The 24,182-nt window shown below is 40.7% G+C and overlaps 1 protein-coding gene across 1 annotated transcript in view; it reads right to left on the bottom strand.

Moving 5' to 3' along the window:
- prss56 (serine protease 56) overlaps positions 1–22,178 on the bottom strand; it is a 32,319-nt gene extending 10,141 nt beyond the window's left edge. The window contains exons 1-10 of the mRNA XM_072256948.1: positions 22,088–22,178; positions 19,809–19,967; positions 15,288–15,488; positions 14,446–14,499; positions 13,533–13,719; positions 13,043–13,151; positions 9,160–9,319; positions 6,626–6,768; positions 2,959–3,118; positions 1,864–2,052 (exon numbers count right to left, since the gene is read on the bottom strand). Of these exons, the coding sequence (XP_072113049.1) occupies positions 1,864–2,052; positions 2,959–3,118; positions 6,626–6,768; positions 9,160–9,319; positions 13,043–13,151; positions 13,533–13,719; positions 14,446–14,499; positions 15,288–15,488; positions 19,809–19,967; positions 22,088–22,178 (1,453 nt within the window). The remainder of the gene's footprint in view (positions 1–1,863; positions 2,053–2,958; positions 3,119–6,625; positions 6,769–9,159; positions 9,320–13,042; positions 13,152–13,532; positions 13,720–14,445; positions 14,500–15,287; positions 15,489–19,808; positions 19,968–22,087) is intronic.
- Positions 22,179–24,182: the final 2,004 nt, after the last annotated feature.

The raw sequence follows: 24,182 nt of genomic DNA, 5'->3' as shown, positions 1-24,182 counted from the left end.
GGACAGAGCGTAGGTGTTCAGCGAAACAATCTCCCAGTCTGCGTCGGGTCTCGCCAATATATAGAAGGCCACATCTGGAGCCGCGGACACAGTATATCACCCCAGCTGACTCACAGGTGAAGTGTCACCTCACCTGGAAGGACTGTCTGGGGCCCTGAATGGTGATGAGGGAGGAAGTGTAAGGGCATGTGTAGCACTTGTTCCGCTTACAAGGATAAGTGCCAGGAGGGAGATTGGTGGGGAGGGATGGGGGGGGGTGTCACAATTCCTCCATCTCCACCGCATCTGCTCTCAGGATGAGGCTTTTCATTCCAGGACGAAGGAGACGTCCTCCCTTTTTAAAGAAAGGGGCTTCCCTTCCTCCATCATCAACTCTGCTCTCAAACGCATCTCCCCCATTTCACGCACATCTGCTCTCACTCCATCATCCCGCCACCCCACTAGAAATAGGATTCCCTTTGTCCTCACCTGCCTCCGGGTCCAACATATAATTCTCCGTCAATTCCGCCACCTCCAATGGGATCCCACCACTAAGCACATCTTTCCCTCCCCCACTCTCTCTGCTTTCCGCAGGGATTGCTCTCTACGCGACTCCCTTGTCCATTCGTCCCCCCATCCCTCTCCACTGATCTCCCTCCTGGCACTTATCCTTAACACAAAATACTCTGCAGATGCTGGGGTCAAAGCAACACTCACAACACGCTGGAGGAACTCAGCAGGTCCGGCAGCATCTGTGGAAACGATCAGTCGATGTTTCGGGCCAGAACCAGTCCTGACGAGGGATTCCAGCCCAAAACATTGACTGATCGTTTCCATGGATGCTGCCCGACCTGCTGAGTTCCTCCAGCGTGTTGTGAGTGGCACTTATCCTTGTAAGCAGAACAAGTGCTACACGTGCCCTTACACTTCCTCCCTCACCACCATTCAGGGCCCCAGACAGTCTTTCCAGGTGAGGCAACACTTCACCTGTGAGTCGGCTGGAGTGATATACTGCGTCCGGTGCTCCCGATGTGGCCTTCTATACATTGGCGAGACCCAGCGCAGACTGGGAGACCGTTTCGCTGAACACCTACGCTCTGTCTGCCAGAGAAAGCAGAATCTCCCAGTGGCCACACATTTTAATTCCACGTCCCATTCCCATTCTGATATGTCTATCCACGGCCTCCTCTACTGTAAAGATGAAGCCACACTCAGGTTGGGGGAACAACACCTTATATTCCGTCTGGGTAGCCTCCAACCTGATGGCATGAACATTGACTTCTCAAACCTCCCCCTTGTACCCCATCCGTTATATATTTATATACACACATTCTTTTTCTCCTTTTGTCCCTCTCACTATACTCCTTGCCCATCCTCTGGGCTTTTCCCCCCCCTCCACCTTTTCTTTCTTCCTGGGCCTCCTGTCCCATGATCCACTCACATCCCTTTTGCCAATCAACTGTCCAGCTCTTGGCTCCATCCCTCCCCCTCCTGTCTTCTCCTATCATTTTGGATCTCCCCCTCCCCCTCCCACTTTCAAATCTCTTACTTGCTCTTCTTTCAGTTAGTCCTAATGAAGGGTCTCAGCCTGAAACGTCAACTGTACCACTTCCTAGTGATGCTGCCTGGCCTGCTGCATTCTCCAGCAACTTTTATGTGTGTTGTTTGAAATTGCAGCGTCTGCAGATTTCCTCGTGTTTGCGAATCTTGGGTTAATGCTCTTTGCAAGGACCGATCAAGTCTCCAGCTCCAATCACTTAACCCCTGAGCAACAAATGCCACAGATCCACATAATTGAAAATCTGCCTACTTTCATTTTTCTCAGCTCTCCTCATTGCAAATGAATCCCATTTTGAAAATTACAATTCAGAAAGGAAAGCTTACCGCATTTCTTCATTCTCGTTTTGCATCTTTCCTCAATGCATTGACTGTAGGCTGATGCTTCCAGCAATGGTGGACATAACCTGCTATAGTATGCACAGAGTCCAGCAATTTCGGTCTTTCGCTGCACGTCTTGCATCAGTGAGAGCTTGTGAAAGTCAAAGCAAGTTGGCTCGCGACTTCCGGGGGATTCTGCAAAGACACCATTTAAGACATAGGTTACTGAAAGAGGACTAGGTGTATCGCTCTGAATCTGTCACACCCTCCAAATATCAATGATTATTTCCTCAGGAATTTTTATTTGATATTAATCAGTATTATGAATCAGCATAGAATTGATTTTTAGTTACTCTTTTCTCAGATTATAAAGGCAAAATTAGAAAAGTTTAATTGAGTTTATATTTTCATAGTAAAATCACTAGGGCAAAGTTCATTTAAAAATATTGTTATAGTTTACAGTAAATGTATGCAGAAATGTACAAGAATTATAAATTGCTGTGAAATGCGCTGTGACAGGTACAAAGTTATATTCAACGATTGGCCTCTGATGCTCCCAGATTCAATGCTTTCTGTTTGAGTTCTGTGGATTGCTTAAGCTTGATTTTCTGTTAACAAGCAAGAGAGCTTCATCGCCTCCAGCTCTGATATTGTACTCATGCACTACAATTCTCCTGAAAAACCTTCTGGGCACAATAATTGTCTTTCTCGTCCTTTTCAACATTGGACAACATGTCTACATATTCTGACGCAAGCAAGCCAAAGTTTGCAACCACACAATTCCCCTGCCCTCTACCACCATCTCTCTCCCCTGCCATTACAATTCCATAGGGTCCAGGCTTGGGCTTTCCTGATTTCAATAGTACTTATAGAAGGAATTCCAGCCCATGTTCTCGAATGGGTGAGTTCAACTGAAAATAAGACCTGAAGGACAATAGTCTGAATTTGTCCCATTCACAGAAACAATTCTGACAGCCCATAGACATACTGTAGATCAGTTAACCAAGACTCTCTACCAACACATTCACCAGAAACATTTTATTCACAGCTTGGAAGAGAGTGAGAATCTCTATACAGATTACCACACTACAGAGTATTTACTTTTCATTTCGCTGTTAATCCAGTTTATCAAACTTGGTACCCTGGTGTAAACCCCTGGTTTGCCACGCTGGCCACAGCCATCCCCCCATGAAGTAATTCCATACAGATAATACTTTTTTGACGCAGGATCCATGCAAGTCAATGGTCCTCCAGAGTCTCCCTATAAAAGAAGATAACATATGTCATTCAATACTGACACGTTACATATTTCTACCAATTTCTACCTTTTTTGAAGGTATTGCTCTCCAAACTCCATTGTTAGCTTATCATGCACAGTGCAGCCCTGATGGTAAGAGCATACAAGCTATTTGCCTACCTGATGTATTGCAGAAAGGAGGATCATGCCTTGGCTAATCCCTATGCTGATGCTAAAGCTATGGGGCAGTAACAAGGAGTCCAAACTTCTTACAGCCAGATTTGTTGAAGTCGGCTGAAACCGTGCAACCACGAACTGGTTGTGATTGGTTAACTCAGCAAAGAACTAGAATCAGCTGTGGGACCTTTCTAATCATCTAGCTACCAAACCATCGGGTTGACTGGATCAAACATAATCATTACAATTTCTCACTGCAACAATAATATTCATCTGCAAAAATTCATCTAAAGTGTGTTTATGTTTGCGCCTGTTTACATTGGCCCCTTTTTCCAAAAAGTCTGAAATATTTTGAGCTAAATATGATGTGCCATTCAAGCAGAAAAAGTGGATAAAATAGCAAAAATTGAAACTGGGGCAAATTTTGTGATAAGCCGTTTATGAACCCAAATTTTGTTTGTTAAAGTCCACAGTGGGCAGTTGGATGTGGAAACCACCCAGCAGCTTTCATAACAGAATTATATCCACACTCATTACCTTAAATCAGACCTAAGACAACATTGTTATCCTTCAAGTCACATACTCACATACCATACTTGTCACACTTCCCTTACCACAGCATTGTTAAATTTGTGGAGTGCCCACTTTATATAACCATGAACACACTAATCACTAAACACTGCCTAAGATGGTTAGATGAAACACCCTTGCAAAAGTAAAGTCCTGAAAGCCCTGAGCAGGCCAAGAGGCATCTGATGAGAGAGGAAGAGAGTTAACATTGTGGGTTGATGTCCTTTTATAAGAATTTGTAAAAGGGTGGAGGAAACAAAGGGCAATGTGTGTGATAGGGTGATCAGAAGGGAATGAATGACGTAAATGACCGGGCGCTGGCTGCTAGAGGGTGGTAATGTAAGACTGGGAGAAAGTGTGAACAGGAGAGGAATGATATTTGAAATACCAGAAAAGGAGAGAGAAAAGGGTAATTAGAATTGAAAAGTTAACACTGATTGTGTGGTCTGTTTTATGTATTTAATCCAGTGCTCACAATGTTCTCTTCTCTCCACTGGGGTGACAGCAATGTAGTTTGGTCCACAAAGGTATCGCTCAGTTGTCAGTTCATTCCACTTTGACCTCTCTGCCTTCCTACTCTGTCCCCATAAAGCAACTCGCCTTACGACTTGGCACATTACAGCCTTCAGGGCTCAACATTGAACTCAACAATCAGCGTTGTACTTCATATATTTAAAATTCTTTTTTCTCTTCTAATATCTTGGATTTTGCTCATCTCCCTGTCACACTTTCCCCAGGAAGGACTTGTTATTCAGTATTTACTACAGCACCACTTATCACTTTATCATTTCCTGTTAGAGTCACTTTAAATTCAGACACTCCTGCACCTAAGATCACTGTATGGCCATACCCTCTATGTATATAAGTGTATCTTATGTATATATGACCATACTTAACAGTTACTTGTATATTGTGTTTTATAGGGTTGCTTTTATATTTATATTTCTTGTGATTTTTTTTGCTTATTGTGTTATTTTATGTTGCATCTAATCCAGAGTAACAATCACATTTTTCTCCTTTACACTCGCGTACAGAGAAAAACAGTAAACAATCTTGAAACTTGTGTCATCCACTCTCACCTGATCTTCTCCTTCTCATACAGCTTCCCTCCTGTACTCTCCACTCCTCCCCAGTTCATCTGTAAACTTTAACTTTTCGTATTTCTAACTTTCCCATTGCTGATGGAAAGTCACCAGCCTTAAATGTTAACTTTTTTTTCTCTCCACAACTATTGTCTAACCTTCTGAGTACCACCACATGTCAAAATCTACTTACTAAATGAGACAACAGGGTGGACTAGACTGACCTTCTAACAAAGTGTTCCCACACTATTAAAACTCATGCCAAATACTGCAACTGCTACTTATTTTGGATACCATATCCTGAAATATGCAATTACATGCCCAATATTTAGGAAATTTGTTGCCAGCCCAAGGATCAAACATAAAAATCGTCATCACTGTATCTTGGCTTACTGTTTATTTCACATCTGTTCTATGTTCCTCCATCACTTTGGTAGGTAGTAAACTAAATGCCCTGATGAACCATGGTTTAGAATACCACTTGTGGAAATTAGACAGCACCATAGAGAAAGAAAACTAAAATTCTACTTTCAGCAGTTATAGTTTTAATTGTCTCTTCCCAGGAGATGCAAAATAACAAAATATTCTGTGAATTACCCCGAACTGCCACGTTAACTGGCAGTCAAGCCTTAACTGTTGAGTGGTAGTTTGCAGCCGACCAACCCCAGAAAATATCTGATCTCTTTATTTTGTTCTATTGGTATTGGATGGGCTGCCCAGATTCAGGATGTTAAATGTCTTTTTTAACTCAACCAGAAAAATGAACATTTGAATAGGTTTTTCTGAAACTTGAAAAATATTACAAATAACCACACATACTATCAAAATCTGTTGAGATCTGTATCTGCTTTAAAGGACTTGGACTCTACCGTTGATATTTGATCCAGATAAAACATATAGGGGGTTGTGTACAAAGGCAGGGTGCGCCATATTATATGCAAGGGAAGCCTCATTTACTGGAAAATATATCAGGAAAAATTGGTGAGTATACCCACTGGAGTATATATTTTATCTGGATCATATAACAAAGTTGGGAGCCAAACTAGTTAAAAGAAAGAAGAATCTTTCATGCGTTTTGCCAGAATGTGTGCTGATTTGTAATATTATTTTCCATTCATTCATTAATCATGCAGAACCCTTGATTTACTGATGTGTTTTCCCGGTGATCAAAGCCAAAGGCATTATTTCATAATATCAGCCTTATTTTATTAACCTTGTACATTCCACTTCAGAGAGAAAGAAGCCATTAAATCTGGAGTCAAGTGGGAATTCTTCTCCTCATGGATCATCAGAAAATTACAAATCTTGTCCTACGGACTTCCCAGTGTCAGGATGACAGATCTCTTGAGATTAGAACTAGAGGTCATAGTTTAGGGTGAAAGGTGAACTACTTAAGGAGAATCTGGGGTGTGGGTTAACTACTTCACTCAAAGGGTGGTGCAAGTGTGGAATGAGCTGCCAGAGGAACTGGTAGATGAGGGTTCAGCTGTGACATTTAAGTGAGGTTTGGATAGGTAAGGAGATGAGTTGGCATGGAGACCTATGGTCCGGGTGCAGGCGGATCAGACTAGACAAAAAAACTAGGCTGGCAAGGACTAAAGGGGCAAAAGGGCCTTATTCTGCAGACTCTTTAAGGTTCAGATTCTGAGACAACTACAAATACAATTATAGCTGATTGTTTTGTTTGTTTCTGAGATCTTACCTGGCAGGAGTCAACATTTCCAGTTAGGTAACCAGCACAAAACATTTGGGTAGTAATTAGATCCTTCCCCAGTGCAGTTTTACACGTGCTCTGTGCCAGCAAAGGTACCTTTGCCTCTATTAGTACATCTGCAGATGGACCATCTATTTACATGAATAAAAGAGAATTACCAGTCGACATCTTTCAATTTACATTATTACAGATACAACATTCTTCCTGCAATTCATGGCACTTTTCATTTAGCTTCTGGAGAGCTGGTGATACCAAAATTGATATTTTTGTGTGTAAGAATTCCACTTAAAACAAAACATGTTGCCAATAAGAATGAAGGGGAGAATGGGAATTGAATGCTGGAATTGACACATCAAGCTGGAAGTACAGAAAATATATCAGATGGGACAGATTCACTGTGTCTGTTTGAATACTCTTCCCTTAGCACCGTGACATAATAAATAATTCCTTTCTTCACTTAAACAGCAAGATATGGAAGTGGGTTTAACAGCAACAGATGAAGATTAACTGGGAAGTACTGCGCAAATAAACCAAAGTGAGCATCACTAGTAGCAGATGACTGGCTGCTGAAATATCCAAAAATATTTTCCAAAAAATTGTTGAATGTTAATAGTATTTATCTTAACCACCACAGATGTTAAATTAATTAACCTGAGTTAGCTAATTTATCTGACTTGTCTCCATATCCCAATTTGAAATTAATTACCATATGTCCAATCTCAGTAAAACTATGAAATACAACTGTTTGCAATTTACTAAATGATTTATGTCTATTATTCACTAGCTGTTTAGTTAATCAGAACCAATGAACCAGATACTTTGAAACAAGACCATTTTCTCTCATTTTCCATGTTTGATTTTTTAAAATTTCACTTTCTTTTATTTACTGCTATTTGTGTCTTACTGCTGCTTTTAAGTTTAATTTTTCTTTTCTATTTTCAATCTACTTTTACTTGTGACTTAATTCCCAAATTAGATCATTTATAAAATTTTGCTGCAGCAGCAAACTGTCTGCTAGAAGAACTCAGTGGGTCAGTAGAAGGGAAGACATTCTTGATGTTTCAGGTCAAAACACTATATCATTTGCTGCAGCCTCTTTTTAACCACTGGATGGTGATATCCAGAACTTTCACTATATGATCTCAACAGGTACCTGATTTTACTTTGCAGTTATAATCTATTCTCTTACAATAATTGTGCCTGAATTAGCTGATGAATTTCTGCTGTAGGCTCGTGAAAATACCTGAATCTGTCTGCAATCAAAAAGATTTTATCTCTGATTTTAAATAATTTAATTTCTTTCCTAAATGCTGGAACAATAGGAAATTCTTTAATCAATAGATAATGTAATTGTGATGCAGGATGCCTTTGCTAGTCAGAACAACCAGAACTGTGATTACATTTCTCAGCATTTGTCTAGCTTAAATGAAACCAGAACTGTCAAAGAGAGAATATTTCACATATCTCAGTAAAGACGTGGAGTGTTTAATACTGAATTATACATCTGAAAGAGTTTCCAATCTAAACTTCAAACTGTAACTCTTAAGAAGATAGTAGATGAACATATTTGATCTTGGAAGTAGGTTTTAAGGAGCATCTTAAATCAGGAGGGGAAACAGAGAGAAATAAATCAACTTATGGAAGTAGTTTCAAAGATAATTTCCTGGCTGGATAATACTGAGGTAGAATGATTAAAGAGAGGCAGAAGCAACAGGCCAAAATTCACATTGTACAGATATATTGGGTGAGACAAGAACTAGAGATCATGGATTAAAGGTGAAAGGTGAAATTTTTAGGGGGAGCTTTTTCACTCAGAGGATGGTGAGGGTGTGGAATGAGCTGCAAGCAGAAGTAGTGGATGCAGGTTCAATTTCAATATTTAAGAGGTAGGTACATGGATGTGAGGGGTATGGGGGGTGCAAGTTGATGGAACTAGGCAGAATAATATTTTGGCATGGACTAGATGGGATGACGGGCCTGTTTCTGTGCTGTAGTGTTGTAGGACTCTATGACTGAAGGAGGTCAGAGAAATAAGATGGAGCAAGACAAAGAGAAGGTTTTGGAAACATGGATAAGGATCTTTATAGGGAGTCACTGTGGGACAAGGGTCTTTGCATGAGTTTATTAGGGCTGAGAGGTGAGAAGCAGGACAGAATAGTACTAAAATTATCAATGTAGGCAAGAGGTAACTAAGGCATAAATGAAAATTTCAACAAGTGTGGCTCAGGCTCATGTCAGAATGATAGAGGATAAATTAATTGCACAAAATTTCAGAATATTGTAGTTCAAAAGGAAAGGGAGGTGGTTTTATAATGTCCCACATAATTTGATGTTAACAGGACTGTATTAATAAACAGGTCATAATTGTGCTGAACAATATTTTGAGTGAAAGAGGTTAATTTCCAAAACAGAATCCATCAACATTTTTCTTGGATAGCTCAGGTTCTCATTTTTGCCGTAACACATTTGCAATTAATTTAAAAGCAATATAACTGTCATTTGATCGTATTTAATTTCCTCACCTTCATACATTGAACCCCAACCTGCAATGTAACACATTGTTCCAGCAGGAAGCTCTTCAATATTTTCTGGCAGACACACAAAGTTCAAATGCTCCGAAATGGCTATAGGAGCTGTCAGTTCCAGGAGTGCAATGTCATTATTGAATGTTCTTTCATTAAACTGGAATAAACAAATATTTAACTTTCAGATATTTTAAGATCCGTGCATACTTCTGCTGCTACTCAAATCAAACTCAAATATTTCTCACCGAGACAGAATATGACCTGCTTGTTTGTGTTCTGAATAAAGCCCAATGTATTTGGCTATATGTAGAAAAATGAAGGTGTAACATTGTCTTAGTTTGTGTTAAATGATGCTATATAATAGCCAATGAACAACATATAATGGCAAAGTGTGACTAATTCTGTGGAAACATAACTCACTGGCCACTTTATTAGGCGACCCCTTTACATAACGAAGTGGCCACTAAGTGTTTACTTGGGGTCTTCTGCTGCTGTAGCCCACCCATTTCAAGGTTTGATGTGTTGTGCATTCAGAGATGCTCTTCTGCACAGCACTGTTGTAACATGTGGTTATTTGAGTTACTGTCGCCTTCCTGTCAGCTTGAACCAGTCTGGCCATTCTCCTCTGACCTCTCTCATTAACAGGGTATTTTCACTGACAGAACTACCACTCACTGGATGTTTTCTGTTACTCACACCATTCTCTGTAGCCTCGAGACACTGTTGTGTGTGAAAATCCCTGAAGATCAGCAGTTTCTGAGATACTCAAACCATGCCATCTGGCACCAATAGTCATTCCATGGTCAAAGTCCCTTAGATCACATTTTTTCTCTATTTTGATGTTTGGTCTGAACAACCACTGAACCTCTTGACCATGTCCGCATGCTTTTATGCATTGAGTTGCTGCCACATTGTTGACTGTTTTGATATTTGCATTAACGAGCAGATGTACAGATGTACCTAATAAAGTGGCCACTAAGTGTGTACTGTCTGACCTGTCTTGAAGGACAATTCGTATTAGGGTGTTAAGTATCAATAATTATATAGAGATGCACAGGGCAGGAAAGAAAACATTGATTTTTAACAAGAAATTTCCGTCATTACCTGCCAGGAAAATTGTCACTGCCAACTATACTGCCAAGTTATCATAAATGTACACATTTACTGTCATACAAACAAAAGCTAAACTTCTTTCTTAATCCTTTTATCCATCTCTTTGTTTTGTTTTCCTGTAAGCTGAACTATAAGAACATGTGAAGTAGAAAAAAATGAAACGGCATTGCTCAATTGTAACTGACCTACCATTATATAAGAGCATGCGTGATCTTCTATCTTGGTGCCACTTTCCTGCATTCTGACCCAATGTCTCTTGATTTTATTGATATCTAAAAATCTATTCATCTCCTTTGAGAAGCAGCCAGGCCTCGATTGCCTACTTAAAAAGAGAATTCTGAAGATGTGTGAATGCAGAGATTTCTTCTCATCTCTATCCTGAATTGCTGACCTCCTATAGCCAATGCTAGGTCACCTATCATCCCTGATAGCTGATCTGCTTTGATTTTTCATCTTTGCAATTAATCAGATTTAATATTCTTCACTAAATTTTTATGGTATCAACCCTCACAGCAAAGACCAACAACTGTACAATTTTCCTTGAGCAATGTGTTTCTCTAACTCGAGACTTTAATGATACTCCCATTCCCTCAATGTTACTCCCATGCCCTTAACGTTACTCCCATGCTCTTAATGTTACTCCCGTTACTCCCATGCTCTTAATGTTACTCCCATGCCGTTTCTCATCGTTGATGGCCCTTCATGAACCCCAGATGTTGAAATTACTTTTTCACCATTGTGTTAAAGTCAAAGTTCAAAGTAATTTTATTATTGAAGTACATATGTGTCATCATATACAACCCTGAGATTTATTTTACTCAGTAAATCCACCATAGAATAATAATCATAGAAAAAATGGGAGATCGCACCAACTTGGATGTTCAACCAGTCTGCAAAAGACAACAACTGTGAAATACAAAAAGAAAGAAATAATGATAATAAACAAATAAGCAACAAATATTGAAACACGAGATGAAGAGTCCTTGAAAGTGAGTCCATAGGTTGTGGCAACATTTCAGTGATGGGGCTAGTGAAGTTGAGTGAACTTACCCCTTTAATTCAAAAGCCCGATGGTTGAGGGATAATAACTGTTCCTGAACCTTGTGGTGTGAGTCCTGAGGCTCCTGCAGCTTCTTCCTGATGGCAGCAGCAAGAGGAGAGCATGGCCTGGGTGGTGGGGATTCCTGATGATCGATGCTGCTTTCCTGCAACAGTGCTCCATGTAGGTGTGGTCGATGGTAGGAAGGTCTTCATCTGTGATGGACCGGGCCATTTCCATTACTTTTTGTAGGATTTTCCATTCAAGGGCATTGGTGTTTCCATACCAGGCTGTGATACAGCCAGTCAACATATTCTCCACCACATGTCTATATAAGTTTGTCAAAGTTTTAGATGTCATGCCACATCTTCTCGAACTCCTAAGCAGAGGCACTGACATGCTTTCTTTGTAATTGCCAGGTCAGGAGAGGTTCTCCGAAATGATAACACCAAGTAATTTAAAGTTGCTGACCCTCTCCACATCTGATCTTTTGATGAGGACTGGCTCATGTACCTCAGCATTCCTCCTCCTGAATTCAATAATCAGCTCCTTGGCCTTGCTGACATTGAGTGAGAGGTTGTTGCTGTGGCACCACTCAGCCAGATTTTCAGTCTCCCTCCTATATGCTGATTCATCACCACCTTTGAACCATGAGATCTGCTGTCCACTGAGAGCCAGATCAGTGGCATTCCAGTCTGGTGACCAAGAAAATTACGAGAGGTCCAGGTACGATCTTCAGAAAGCCATCTCACAAGCAAAATGTCAATTCCAGACTAAACTTGAATCAATAAAGGACGCTCAACATTTGTGGCAGGGTTTGAATGTTATCATCTCTGATAAAGTTAAATCAAGTGAGGTAGGCAACAACAGATGAGCTCAATGCCTTCTATGCTCACTTTGACCATCAAGACATGGAGAAACGATCATGAACTCCCACAGCCCCTGATGATCCTGTGATTTCAGTTTCTGAGGCCTGCCTTCAGGCGGGTGAACCCACGAAAAGCATCTGACCCAGACAGGGTACCTGGCCATCGACTAAAGACCTGTGCTGATAAACTGGCTGGAGCATTCACTCAGATCTTTAACCTCTTGCTTCGGCAGTCTGAGGCACACACCTGCATCAAGTGAGCTTCACTTATGCTGGCGCCTAAGAAGAGCGTGGTAACCTGCCTTGATGACTATCATCCAGTAGCACTTACATCCACAGTGATGAATTGCTTTGAGAGGTTGATGATGAGACACATCAAACTCCTGCCTGAGAAGCAACTTGGATCCATTCCAATTTGCCTGGCAGCACAACAGATCCACAGCAGATGCCATCTCGTTGGGTCTTCAACCAACCCTGAAACATCTGAACAGCGAAGATGCATACATCAGGATGCTCTTTCTTGACTACAGCTTGGCATTAAAATCCACCTCTGACTAAGCACTGAGCCACCAAGTCCCCAACCAAACTCACCCTAATAACTTCTTCCTTGGCCCTGGTCATGTTTTATGTGTGAAGTTCTGTGAGACTTGCACATTATGTTGTTGATTCTAGATGTGTTACTGGAAGAGAATGTGCTTGATAAATTCAGACAGAGAATAGTGCCATTATAATGTATTACTAGATGTCATTAACTGCAAACAGATGCCAGAAATATTGAATAAAAACAGAACTGCTGGAAATATTCAGCTGCTCAGGCACCTTTTGTAGAGAAAAAAACCAAATCAATCTAAAACGTTAACCTTGGGGTGAGTGATGATCCGGTTGATTTGGAAAATCCTTTCTTCAGGGTCTTGTTTTCTCAAGTCATATTTGCCAATGACGACTCGCCAGTAATTTTCATTTCTGTTCCTAAGGCAAAAAGCAAAGAGAAAGGCTAGCATTTTTCAGGGTTTTTCACACCGCCAATGAGATTCCATCTGAGTCTGGTAATATCACCTGAACAGTGGTTAGCACGTTATTGAGTAGAGTGGCTAGGAGAATGGCCGCTGAGGTGGCCTAATCTACTTAAGAAACCAAGCTTTTTCCTTAAGGTGGCAATGGTTAAAACTGTCTCTACCATGCCTGGCTCAGTCAGATCCTCCGTCAGTTAAACTTATTAAACTTAACATTTTACTAGATTGCAATGTTCAACCTTATAAATAACTTGTAAATAAGTAAGATTAATTTTAGCTTTTGACTCATTTTGATAACATTTTCAACAGGTATCAAGAATAGCAGGAAGATTCTTACCCTGTGAAGCAATGTGCTGCTGTTATGACCCACGACTCCTTCACAAGGACACCACCACACATCACATTTCCGCTCAGCTCTAACAGCACCAACCAAGGCCAGCTCCCAGGGGCTGCGACGTTACCCCCAACTATCTTCCCCATGGCGACAGTATCATTAGATGTTGGTGGTCTCTGACCACAAATGGCTGAAAGTAAAATATTTCTCTAAGAAGATCCACCACGACAAAGTTTGGAAGGTGCAGCCACGAACCATTGGATGGCTAGAAGAATATCGGAGTGAGATGGAATAAGCAAGTAACTGAAGATGCTAATGGACTGTTGGCGCTTGTCTGAAGGGGACAGGAATGCAATTGGGAGGAGGTGATTCTGCACTGATAGGAAGACTATTTTAGTCTGATTTGGAGCACTACACTTTGGTTACATTGGAGGTAGTTGTTGCATGTTGCAGTACAGATTTGTAACACAGCTGAAACGAGAATTGAGATAAGATTTTTTTTTTCATTTTGGTATTAATAGTTTACAGTAAAGACAGGTAGATGGAAGGAAACAAGATGTGAGCCATGCATCAAGCTCAAGGAACTCCATAGCTTACTCCTGTTCCTGTAATTTAACAGTCTTCGCAAGTAAACAAAAAATCTTAAAACTAACTATAAAGAGAAGTTACATTAAGTCTACTATTGATCTATGATTAATTCAGCTGCTTATTGTTTTCTATGATCATTTATATTCTGCATGTGACTGATAATCATTTACCAAATTCTCGATTTATGATTTTGTAATTTTGAGTTTGTGATTTATGAAGTGAGCAGATTCCATTTAACCAATGCTTTCCAACGTGCGATATTTGATTCTTTGAAAGAATACAGCTACATTCCTGTATTGTTACTGTGGGTGATTGAATTTAAACTTACATTTTGTCTCCGAGACTAACTGAGAGTTCTGACTTTTCAGGCTATTTGTCCCGGCTGTAAATAACAACAACAGCATTATTACAAATTTAATACTGATTGAAAGTATTGCGTCCTGTATTTAAGCAGTACTTACTCAAACTTTATTATTTTGGCAACTTTGTAGTTGTCCAAAAAGCACTCTATAGAGTTAATTCAGAAGTGTAAATGTTGATTTAAAGGCATCAGATAAATAATAGTCATTTGCTACATATAAACCAATACACTCCACACCTTTAAGTCCCTAGAATAGAACTGCACTTAGTGGCCATTTTATTAGGTACCTCCTGTACCTAATAAAGTGGTCACTGAGTGTATGTTCATGGTCTTCTACTGCTGTAGCCTATTCACTTCAAGGTTCAACCTGAACCTATTGTGGTTCCGAGATGACTTCTGCACACCACTGTTGCAAAACATGGTTATTTGAGTTTTCCTGTTGGCTTGAACCAGTCTGGCCATTCTCCCCTGACCTCCCTCATTAACAAGACATCAGAATTGCCGCTCACTGGATTTTTTCTTTGTTTTTTTGCACCATTCTCTGTAAAATCCCAGGAGATCAACAGTTTCTGAGATGCTCAAACCACCCCATCTGACACCAACAATCATTCCGTGGTCAAAGTCACATTTCTTCCCCGTTCTGATGTTTGGTCTGAACGAGGCTGAACCTCTCAACTAATGTCTGCATGCTTTTTTTTGCTTTGTGTTACTGCCCCATGATTGGTTGATTGGATGGATGCATTAACCAGCAGGTGTACCTAATAAAGTGACCACCGGGTGTACTTAGTGAGAGATCCATTTAAACTTACTGCACTGAAGTATTCTCATGCGACAGTACTCTTGCACCTTTCCTAGACAGTTCTCCTTCAGGTCCCCTTCCTGATGGCAGTAGGCCTGATAATACCAGCAGGCTTTACTCAGCTCCCAGTTTCGCCTGGACTCTGGTTCCAACAACTGAGCTTTCAAAATGGAGTCACAACTGGGCTCAGAAGAAGGCGTGGCTCCCAAAACTAAAAAGCAAACCAACAGTGACATGAGATGCCATAAAAACTAACGATATTCGAACAGCTACTACTCAGATTTTACTATGAAGGTTCCTCACTACCTTATGAAAATGTGCAGATACAAAAATGCAGTTAAAAATCTATAATACAGTGGATTATATGCAAATAATTTGACAATAAATATCATGCATGTCTAACTTTAAACATGATGCTAGTCCACAATGTAGAAACTACCAATCGGAGATGGCCTATTCATAACATAAAGTTTCAGCTAAAAATTAATGAAGCTTAGTATTATTAATGTACAGAAACCATAGAAAACCATAGAAACCACAGCACAGAAACAGGCCTTTTGGCCCTTCTTAGCTGTGCTGAACCATTTTCTGCCTAGTCCCACTGACCTGCACACGGAACATATCCCTCCATACACCTCCCATCCATGTATCTGTCCAATTTATTCTTAAATGTTAAAAAAGAACCCGCATTTACCACCTCGTCTGGCAGCTCATTCCATACTCTCACCACTCTCTGTGTGAAGAAGCCCCCCCTAATGTTCCCTTTAAACTTTTCCCCCCTCACCCTTAACCCATGTCCTCTGGTTTTTTTTCTCCCCTTGCCTCAGTGGAAAAAGCCTGCTTGCATTCACTCTATCTATACCCATTGTAATTTTATATACCTCTATCAAATCTCCCCTCATTCTTCTACGCTCCAGGGAATAAAGTCCTAACCTATTCAACCTTTCTCTGTAACTGAGTTTCTCAAGTTCTGGCAACATCCTTGTAAACCTTCTCTGCACTCTTTCAACCTTATTTATATCCTTCCTGTAATTTGGTGACCAAAACTGAACACAATACTCCAGATTCGGCCTCACCAATGCCTTATACAACCTCATCATAACATTCCAGCTCTTATACTCAATACTTTGATTAATAAAGGCCAATGTACCAAAAGCTCTCTTTACGACCCTATCTACTTGTGACGCCACTTTTAGGGAATTTTGTATCTGTATTCCCAGATCCCTCTGTTCTACTGCACTCCTCAGTGCCTTATCATTAACCCTGTATGTTCTACCTTGGTTTGTCCTTCCAACGTGCAATACCTCACATTTGTCTGTATTAAACTCCATCTGACATTTTTCAGCCAATTTTTCCAGCTGGTCCAAGTCCCTCTGCAGGCTCTGAAAACCTTCCTCACTGTCTACTACACCTCCAATCTTTGTATCATCAGCAAATTTGCTGATCTAATTTACCACATTATCATCCAGATCATTGATATAGATGACAAATAACAATGGACCCAGCACTGATCCCTGTGGCACACCACTAGTCACAGGCCTCCACTCAGAGAAGCAATTCTCTACCACCGCTCTTTGGCTTCTTCCATTGAGCCAATGTCTAATCCAATTTACCACCTCTCCAAGTATACCTAGCGACTGAATTTTCCTAACTAACCTCCCATGTGGGACCTTGTCAAAGGCCTTACTGAAATCCATGTAGACAATATCCACTGCATTCCCTTCATCCAGTTTCCTGGTATCCTCCTCGAAAAGCTCCAGTAGATTGGTCAAACATGACCTACCACGCATAAAGCCATGTTGACTCTCCCTAATAAGTCCCTGTCTATCCAAATGCTTGTAGATTCTGTCTCTTAGTACTCCCTCCAATAACTTACCTACTACCGACATTAAACTCACCGGCCTATAATTTCCCGGATTACTTTTCGATCCTTTTTTAAACAACAGAACAACATGAGCCACTCTCCAATCCTCCGGCACTTCACCCGTAGATAGCGACATTTTAAATATTTCTGCCAGGGCCCCCGCAATTTCAACACTAGTCTCCTTCAAGGTCCAAGGGAACACTCCGTCAGGTCCCAGGGATTTATCCACTTTAATTTTCCTCAAGACAGCAAGCACCTCCTCCTTTTCAATCTGTACAGTTTCCATGATCTCACTACTTGATTCCCTCAATTCCATAGACTTCATGCCAGTTGCCTTAGTAAATACAGACGCAAAAAACCTATTTAAGATCTCCCCCATTTCCTTTGGTTCCGCACAAAGCCGACCACTCTGATCTTCAAGAGGACCAATTTTATCCCTTACAATCCTTTTGCTCTTAATATACCTGTAAAAGCTCTTTGGATTATCCTTCACTTTGACTGCCAAGGCAACCTCATGTCTTCTTTTAGCCCTCCTGATTACTTTCTTAAGTATTTTCTTGCACTTCTTATACTCCTCAAGTACCTGATTTACTCCTTGTTTCCTATACATTTCATACAACTCCCTCTTCTTCTTTATCAGAGTTGCAATATCCGTTGAAAACCAGGGTTCCTTATTCCTATGCAATTTGCCTTTAATCCTGACAGGAACATACAAACTCTGCACTCTCAAAATTTCCCCTTTGAAGGCTTCCCACCTACCAATCACATCTTTGCCAGAGAACAACCTGTCCCAATCCACGCTTCTTAGATCCTTTCTCATTTCTTCAAATTTGGCCTGCTTCCAGTTCAGAACCTCAACCCTAGGACCAGATCTATCCTTGTCCATGATCAAATTGAAACTAATGGTGTTATGATCACTGGAACCAAAGTGCTCCCCTACACAGACTTCCGTCACTTGTCCTAACTCGTTTCCTAACTGGAGATCCAATATTGCATCCCCTCTAGTTGGTCCCTCTATATATTGATTTAGAAAACTTTCCTGAGCACATTGTACAAACTCTAAACCATCTAGACCCCTAACAGTATGGGAGTTCCAATCAATGTATGGAAAATTAAAATCCCCTACCACTACAACTTTATGTTTCCTGCAGTTGCCTGCTATCTCTCTGCAAATTTGCTCTTCCAAGTCTCGTTGACTATTGGGTGGTCTGTAATACAATCCCACTAATGTGGCCATACCTTTCCTGTTTCTCAGCTCCACCCATAAGGACTCAGTAGACAAGCCCTCTAATCTGTCCTGCCTGAGCACTGCCGTAATATTTTCCCTAACAAGCAATGCTACTCCCCCACCTTTCATTCCTCTGCCTCGATCACATCTGAAACATCGGAACCCTGGAATATTAAGCTGCCAGTCCTGCCCCTCCTGTAGCCAAGTTTCACTAATTGCTATAACGTCATAATTCCATGTGTCAATCCACGCCCTCAACTTATCCGCCTTCCCCACAATACTCCCAGGATCATTTTAAATACCATTTTTATAGTTGGCACCCCCATTGATTTCAGTAGATGTCAGTCAGGTACTAACTTGATTTACTCTTCACATTCCATTTATATACGTGACAGGAGTCTGAAATTGTCCTCAAGTCACCAGGAGTCTGGTAACACTGAGACGACTTCAGAGTCAAACAGCAAATCAAGATCCATTCTGTAAAGTTGTGAATGATAAGAGAATGTGGATATATCTGTTTTAAATGTGTACTGTCTGATCGCAGGGGCTGGCAGGAGTTTGGTATTTTAAAAGTAGTTATGGTCAGGAATACATGAGCAGTTCGGGGACGGAGGATTGGGGTGAAATAGTGTGTGGGAAACACAGGCTGAGGCCAAGTCCATGCATCAAAGGAGCCTTGACAACGGCCCAGTCCAGATTGAGGTACACATGCGGTGTTGTATCTTTGCATACACCTAGCTGTGATCTATCCTGTGGAATCCAAGGGCCTCAGGGTCATGGGAGTCTCAGATCGTAATAATAGCCCACATTAGGACAGTGACTGAACAAACATCTGTGGCATTGTGACAACATTTTCTATTTGGATGAAGCCTGCTACCCATCTTGTTAGTGCAGTGCCTGAGAAATACGAGCAGTAAGTTGGGTGTAATCTTCCTGAGGCTGTCATTAGACTATAAATTTCCCTCATGTGCCTGGTGCTGTCTGGGCACTCTACTCCTTCTCCTCTGACAGAAGTCCAGCCTTTTGCAATTGATTGACAGATCCAACCTTTTTGGTGCATGGGGGCACCACTCATATTTATTCACCCCGGTTACTCTTCAAAGGCTGCTTTATCCACAAAAGCATCACAATCAATGAGTCACCAATGTCATTCCCGGCACATTTCAATGAGTAAACGTCATTAGCCAGAGACATAAGAGACTACAGGTATGAGAGTCCGGAGCAAATAACAAACTGCAAAGGAATGGCTGATGTGGCAGGTCATGACTTTCACCGTTGCCGATGCAAGTTCATGACCCAACACACTGACCTTCCATTCACCTCCATAGAGGCTACTCAGCCGACTGAGATCCCCCAGCAGCTTGGTTTAGTTTTGCTTCAAATTTCAGCATTTTCAGTCTTTTGCATATCCATGTTACATTTTCTGGGGTTTCACCTACCACACTGAGCTGTCTTGTTGCCGCAGTTCTTAAACAGACACGTTGGGCATTGGCTGCATTCTTTCCAGTGGAAATTCTGTTTCCTCAGCACTTCATCCAGCACTAATAGTGCATTCTTTGAGGCTGCTTCCAAAATTATCGTACCTCTGTTTGACAACTCTGTACAAAGAAAAATTAGCTTTTTATGCCAATATAATTCGATTAATTTCATTAATCACTTAGAACTATTAATGGCTGGTGGTATGAAATTATTATGCTCTATACTGATAAAATTAGTCGTAATAGTGACTGAACTTCAGAAGTATTTAGTACTGTTTTAGGGTGTTCTGAGGTTATAAAGGGCAGTATTGTGGTACGAGTCTCTAAACTGTATTTAGGAACTCAACAAGTCAGGTGGGGAAGAAACAGTCAATGTTTTCGGCCAAGACCCTTCCTCAGGACTAGGCCTGAAAATTCAACTGTTTATTCCCCTCCAAAGCCTGACTTGTTGTGTTCCTCCAGCATTTTGTGTGTGCTGCTCACTGAAGATTTAATGGAATATATTCCTCTTCAGAAACTCCCCCATGTCAACATACAGGAAGAAAACAGATCCTGGTTTTCAGACATAGATCATGGACCGAAGAGCTTGTTCCTGTGCTTTACTGTTCTGTTCTCTTAAAAGTTTTCAATAAAAGGCACCAAATACTGTTAACTTCTGCTTCCTTTTCATCAGGTTCATAGTTACAATTTTGTCACACATCAATGCATTAAATCACAGTTTTGGATAGCTTTACCCCAAAAATTAGTTATTTCTGGATGAACAACTGGTACTATTCAGCTGCATCCAAGGTCAGTATCTTCTACAAATCTGTGTGAAACGCAACACCTTGGATAGTAGGGGAATTAAGGGTTATGGGGAAAAAGGCAGGTAGGTGGAGATGAGTCCATGGCCAGATCAGCCATGATCTTATTGAATGGTGGAGCAGGTTCGACGGGCCAGATGGCCGACTCCTGATCTTATTTCTTATGTTCTTATGACACCAAACCAGTCAGAATTATGTAGCTATAAGCGATTTGGGACACAATGTGCAATGTGCTTTTGATTATATAAATTCTTATGAAAGATCAACATTTAATGTAAGGTTACAGGTATTGTGTGGTACTAAATCTCGGTCAGATATTGTCAGTTTGGGTCACTTCTGTCCAAGGGAATATTCCATCAGAAAAACAGGCAAGCAAAAGGTGTACAAGATGATAAGAAGCATAGATAGAGTGGACAGCCAGACACGTTTCCACAGGGCAGAATGGCAAATACAAGGGGGTGTAAGTTTAAGGTGATTGGAGGAAAGTATAGAGGGACGTCAGAGTTAGGTTCTTTACACAGAGAGTGGCAGGTGAGTGGAACACCCTTTCAGGGGTGGTGGTGGTGGAGGCAGGTACATTCGGGGCATTTCAAAGACTCTTAGATAGGCACAGGGATGATAGAAAAATTTAAGACTCTGTAGGAGGGAAGGGTGAGATTGATCTTAAAGTAGGTTAAAAGATTGGCACAATGTTGTGGGCCGAAGGGCCTGTATTGTTCTATGTGCTGTATTCTCTGTTCTAAATCGTTAGGCACGCTAGCCTGATCTGAAAAGCCTGACGTTCTTTAAACTGCTCAAAAATCAAACAATAGCACGTCCGTTCTCTCTTCTCAGACATCTCCCTCGACCTACAAGCTGCAAATTTCCCAGCAAGCTTCGTGTTCCCTTAGTTTTATTTTAGAAGTGCACATCAGTTCCCAGATGGTAATTATTCAACAATGAGGAGTTTTACTTTTCACCTCAGTTTCTACACGGTCTTCTACGTTTGCGTATCTATCTGAAATTAGGGTCCTTCTAACAGCTGCAGGAGGCTAGATATCTGATTAATTTACTGTGGGGGTGTGGGAGAGCCCACATATTTCTAAACACTGCTGCTGCTCTCAGGGCATTGGCGCAGTGCTTGTATCTGCTGCATGCTCGTTTGCGTACAGTTAGGGTAGGTGCTTTGAAGATGTCAGCCGCATTGCCAGATTTAAAGTAGTAACCAACATCTACCAAATTTCTCCACATTTTGTGTATCAGCAGGCAACTTCTGGTGTGTGAAAACGACTGCTTTTAGTCCTCCTTGCAAGCATTAATGAATGCACATTTAGGTGTGTGCACAAATAATTCAAGTGCAACTTCATAAACACAAATTATAAATAATTATCTATCAGTGCACAGGTTAATTTAGGTCAGTGTGCATGCATAGCATCACATAATCAAGGATAGTCTCACCTTCCAAGGCACTGGACGGCAGTCTGTATACATCTCTGTTCAGTGGAACAGCCCAGCTGATGTCCACAGCAAGTAAGAAATACAGCAACATACCCCTCATAAACCTCTGTATAAAGCTTGATTCAGAATTTCTTTCAGATCACTTTTTAAAACAAGCTGTCAAGACACAGGCTAAGAAGTAGGTCTTATTTTTTGTTGCTGATGTTTCCTTTGGACTGGTTTAGTTGACAGTGAGCAGTGCAGAGTTTTATACATATAGGCTGAGGGGGAGCAGGAGTTTCCCATGAATTACAGACAAACAGTTGAATTCATTACTGCAGTTTGTGGACCTGCCTGATTGTGGGGTGTCTGTCCGCCTCTGAATAGCTGCATTGTGCTCTGAACATGGCCCAAACAGCAGCATCAAAGCTAAACTAATGATCAAGAGCCTGGGCGCTCACATTGATCATTTTCATGCTTTTGTTTTTGAGAATAAAATATTGTCAGTTTGCATCACTTTTGTCCAAGGGAATATTCTGTCAGTAAAAAGGGCAAGCAAGTCATTAAGCAGGCTAGCCTGATCTGAAACACACATATACAATTAATTACTAGAAGGTGGACTTCTTTAAGGAGGCACTTCAAATGAACACTCAAAACATTTTATATTCCAAACCTTACATAATAACCAAGATTTAATAGAATGACTAGTTGGTAATCAGAGTGATTTTCATGGAAATAATCAGAATGCTTTGAAAAATTAATGTCGTGGTTGAAGTTCGTTACTGTTTGAGCTTTCTAGAAGACAAACTTATCTGAGTGATTGAGGGAATAGCTTTTAATCTCACATATCTTACAAATCCCAACTGGTGCTTAAAAAGTTAACAGAATGCTCTACAAAGCTTTGCTGCATTGCAATATTTTGGCGAGTTGTTTCCTTTGCAGGTGGATGTTGAGCAGGAGTTTACATTGTTGTACTCCTATCAATAATCATTTTCCATAAGCAAGTTATTAAGTTCTCAAACAAAACTGATGGTGTTCCATGGGCCTCACTGTTGCTATACAATGCTCACAAGAGAATAGATTAACTTCTATAGGTGCACAGCCAAAAACAATATATTAGACTATTGACAGCTTTTGTCCTTGACTTGTACGTTTGCTGTCAAAAGATAATATAATTATTTCTACACTGATTTGACATGCTTGCTACCCGTCGTGATTCACCGCGTCATCTTCAATCACTAAAGCAGGTCTATGTAAATCAGACGTGCTCCCATCATGCTTGAGAAATCTGTTGACACAGGCGCAAATTTTCTCCAAGCCAATGTTCCGTATTTGCACTAAGGTGAGATGAGTATGCTGTATAATGAACTGCAGACTATTTGCAGCAGAATTTCATTAATCAATTCTTACGTGCATAGTTGATAGAGTTATTGATGTTAGCCAGTGTAAAACAAGGATGATGTGCGAGGTGGCTAAAAATGAGAATACAAGCTTTAAAAAGCCAAGTTTGATAGAATATTTGCTCGGTAAATTGCTGGAGTAATGATTAATGGGTTAGAAGTTGGTTCAGTGAGTGGAAGGTTAGGGAGATTGAATATGCTCTGGAAATTATTTTGTGAAATTTGTCAAACTTCATTAAAAGCTGGAGTATCATACATATCAAAAACTAAAGTTTTTTTATATATGGCAGATCCAAATTCAGCTGCTCTTGCAATGAAATTCCATGTAACTACTTTCCCCACAATGGCAATTTACCAGTTAAAAAACTGTATGACACTTGGACTCCACCCAGACTATCTACCTTAGCTGAACAAGGCTTTTTGCCAGGGTCAATAAATGGTTCCATTTTGTGGAGCAGATAGCGGCATGAAAAGATTTTAGGTCAAGTTTCATATAGTCAACCTGACAGTCAGAGGAAAAGAATTTTTAGACTTGTGTGGATATTGTTAAGATCCGCAACATTTGCAGCAATTTTAAAATACTTTATTTTCAATTTATAACAATGATAGTCTGGATTCCATCAACCCAATTTGGAAAGGAGATACAAGTTGGTAAACAAACTTAAATTCCTTCAAATTTCCCTTTCCCCGTATACAAAACATTGTGGCATCTATTA

Source organism: Mobula birostris, chromosome 4 (assembly GCF_030028105.1).
Source record: "Mobula birostris isolate sMobBir1 chromosome 4, sMobBir1.hap1, whole genome shotgun sequence".
NCBI lineage: Eukaryota > Metazoa > Chordata > Chondrichthyes > Myliobatiformes > Myliobatidae > Mobula > Mobula birostris.
The sequence above is the reverse complement of the archived record's forward strand: the minus strand, read 5'-3'. Positions and strand labels throughout refer to the sequence as shown.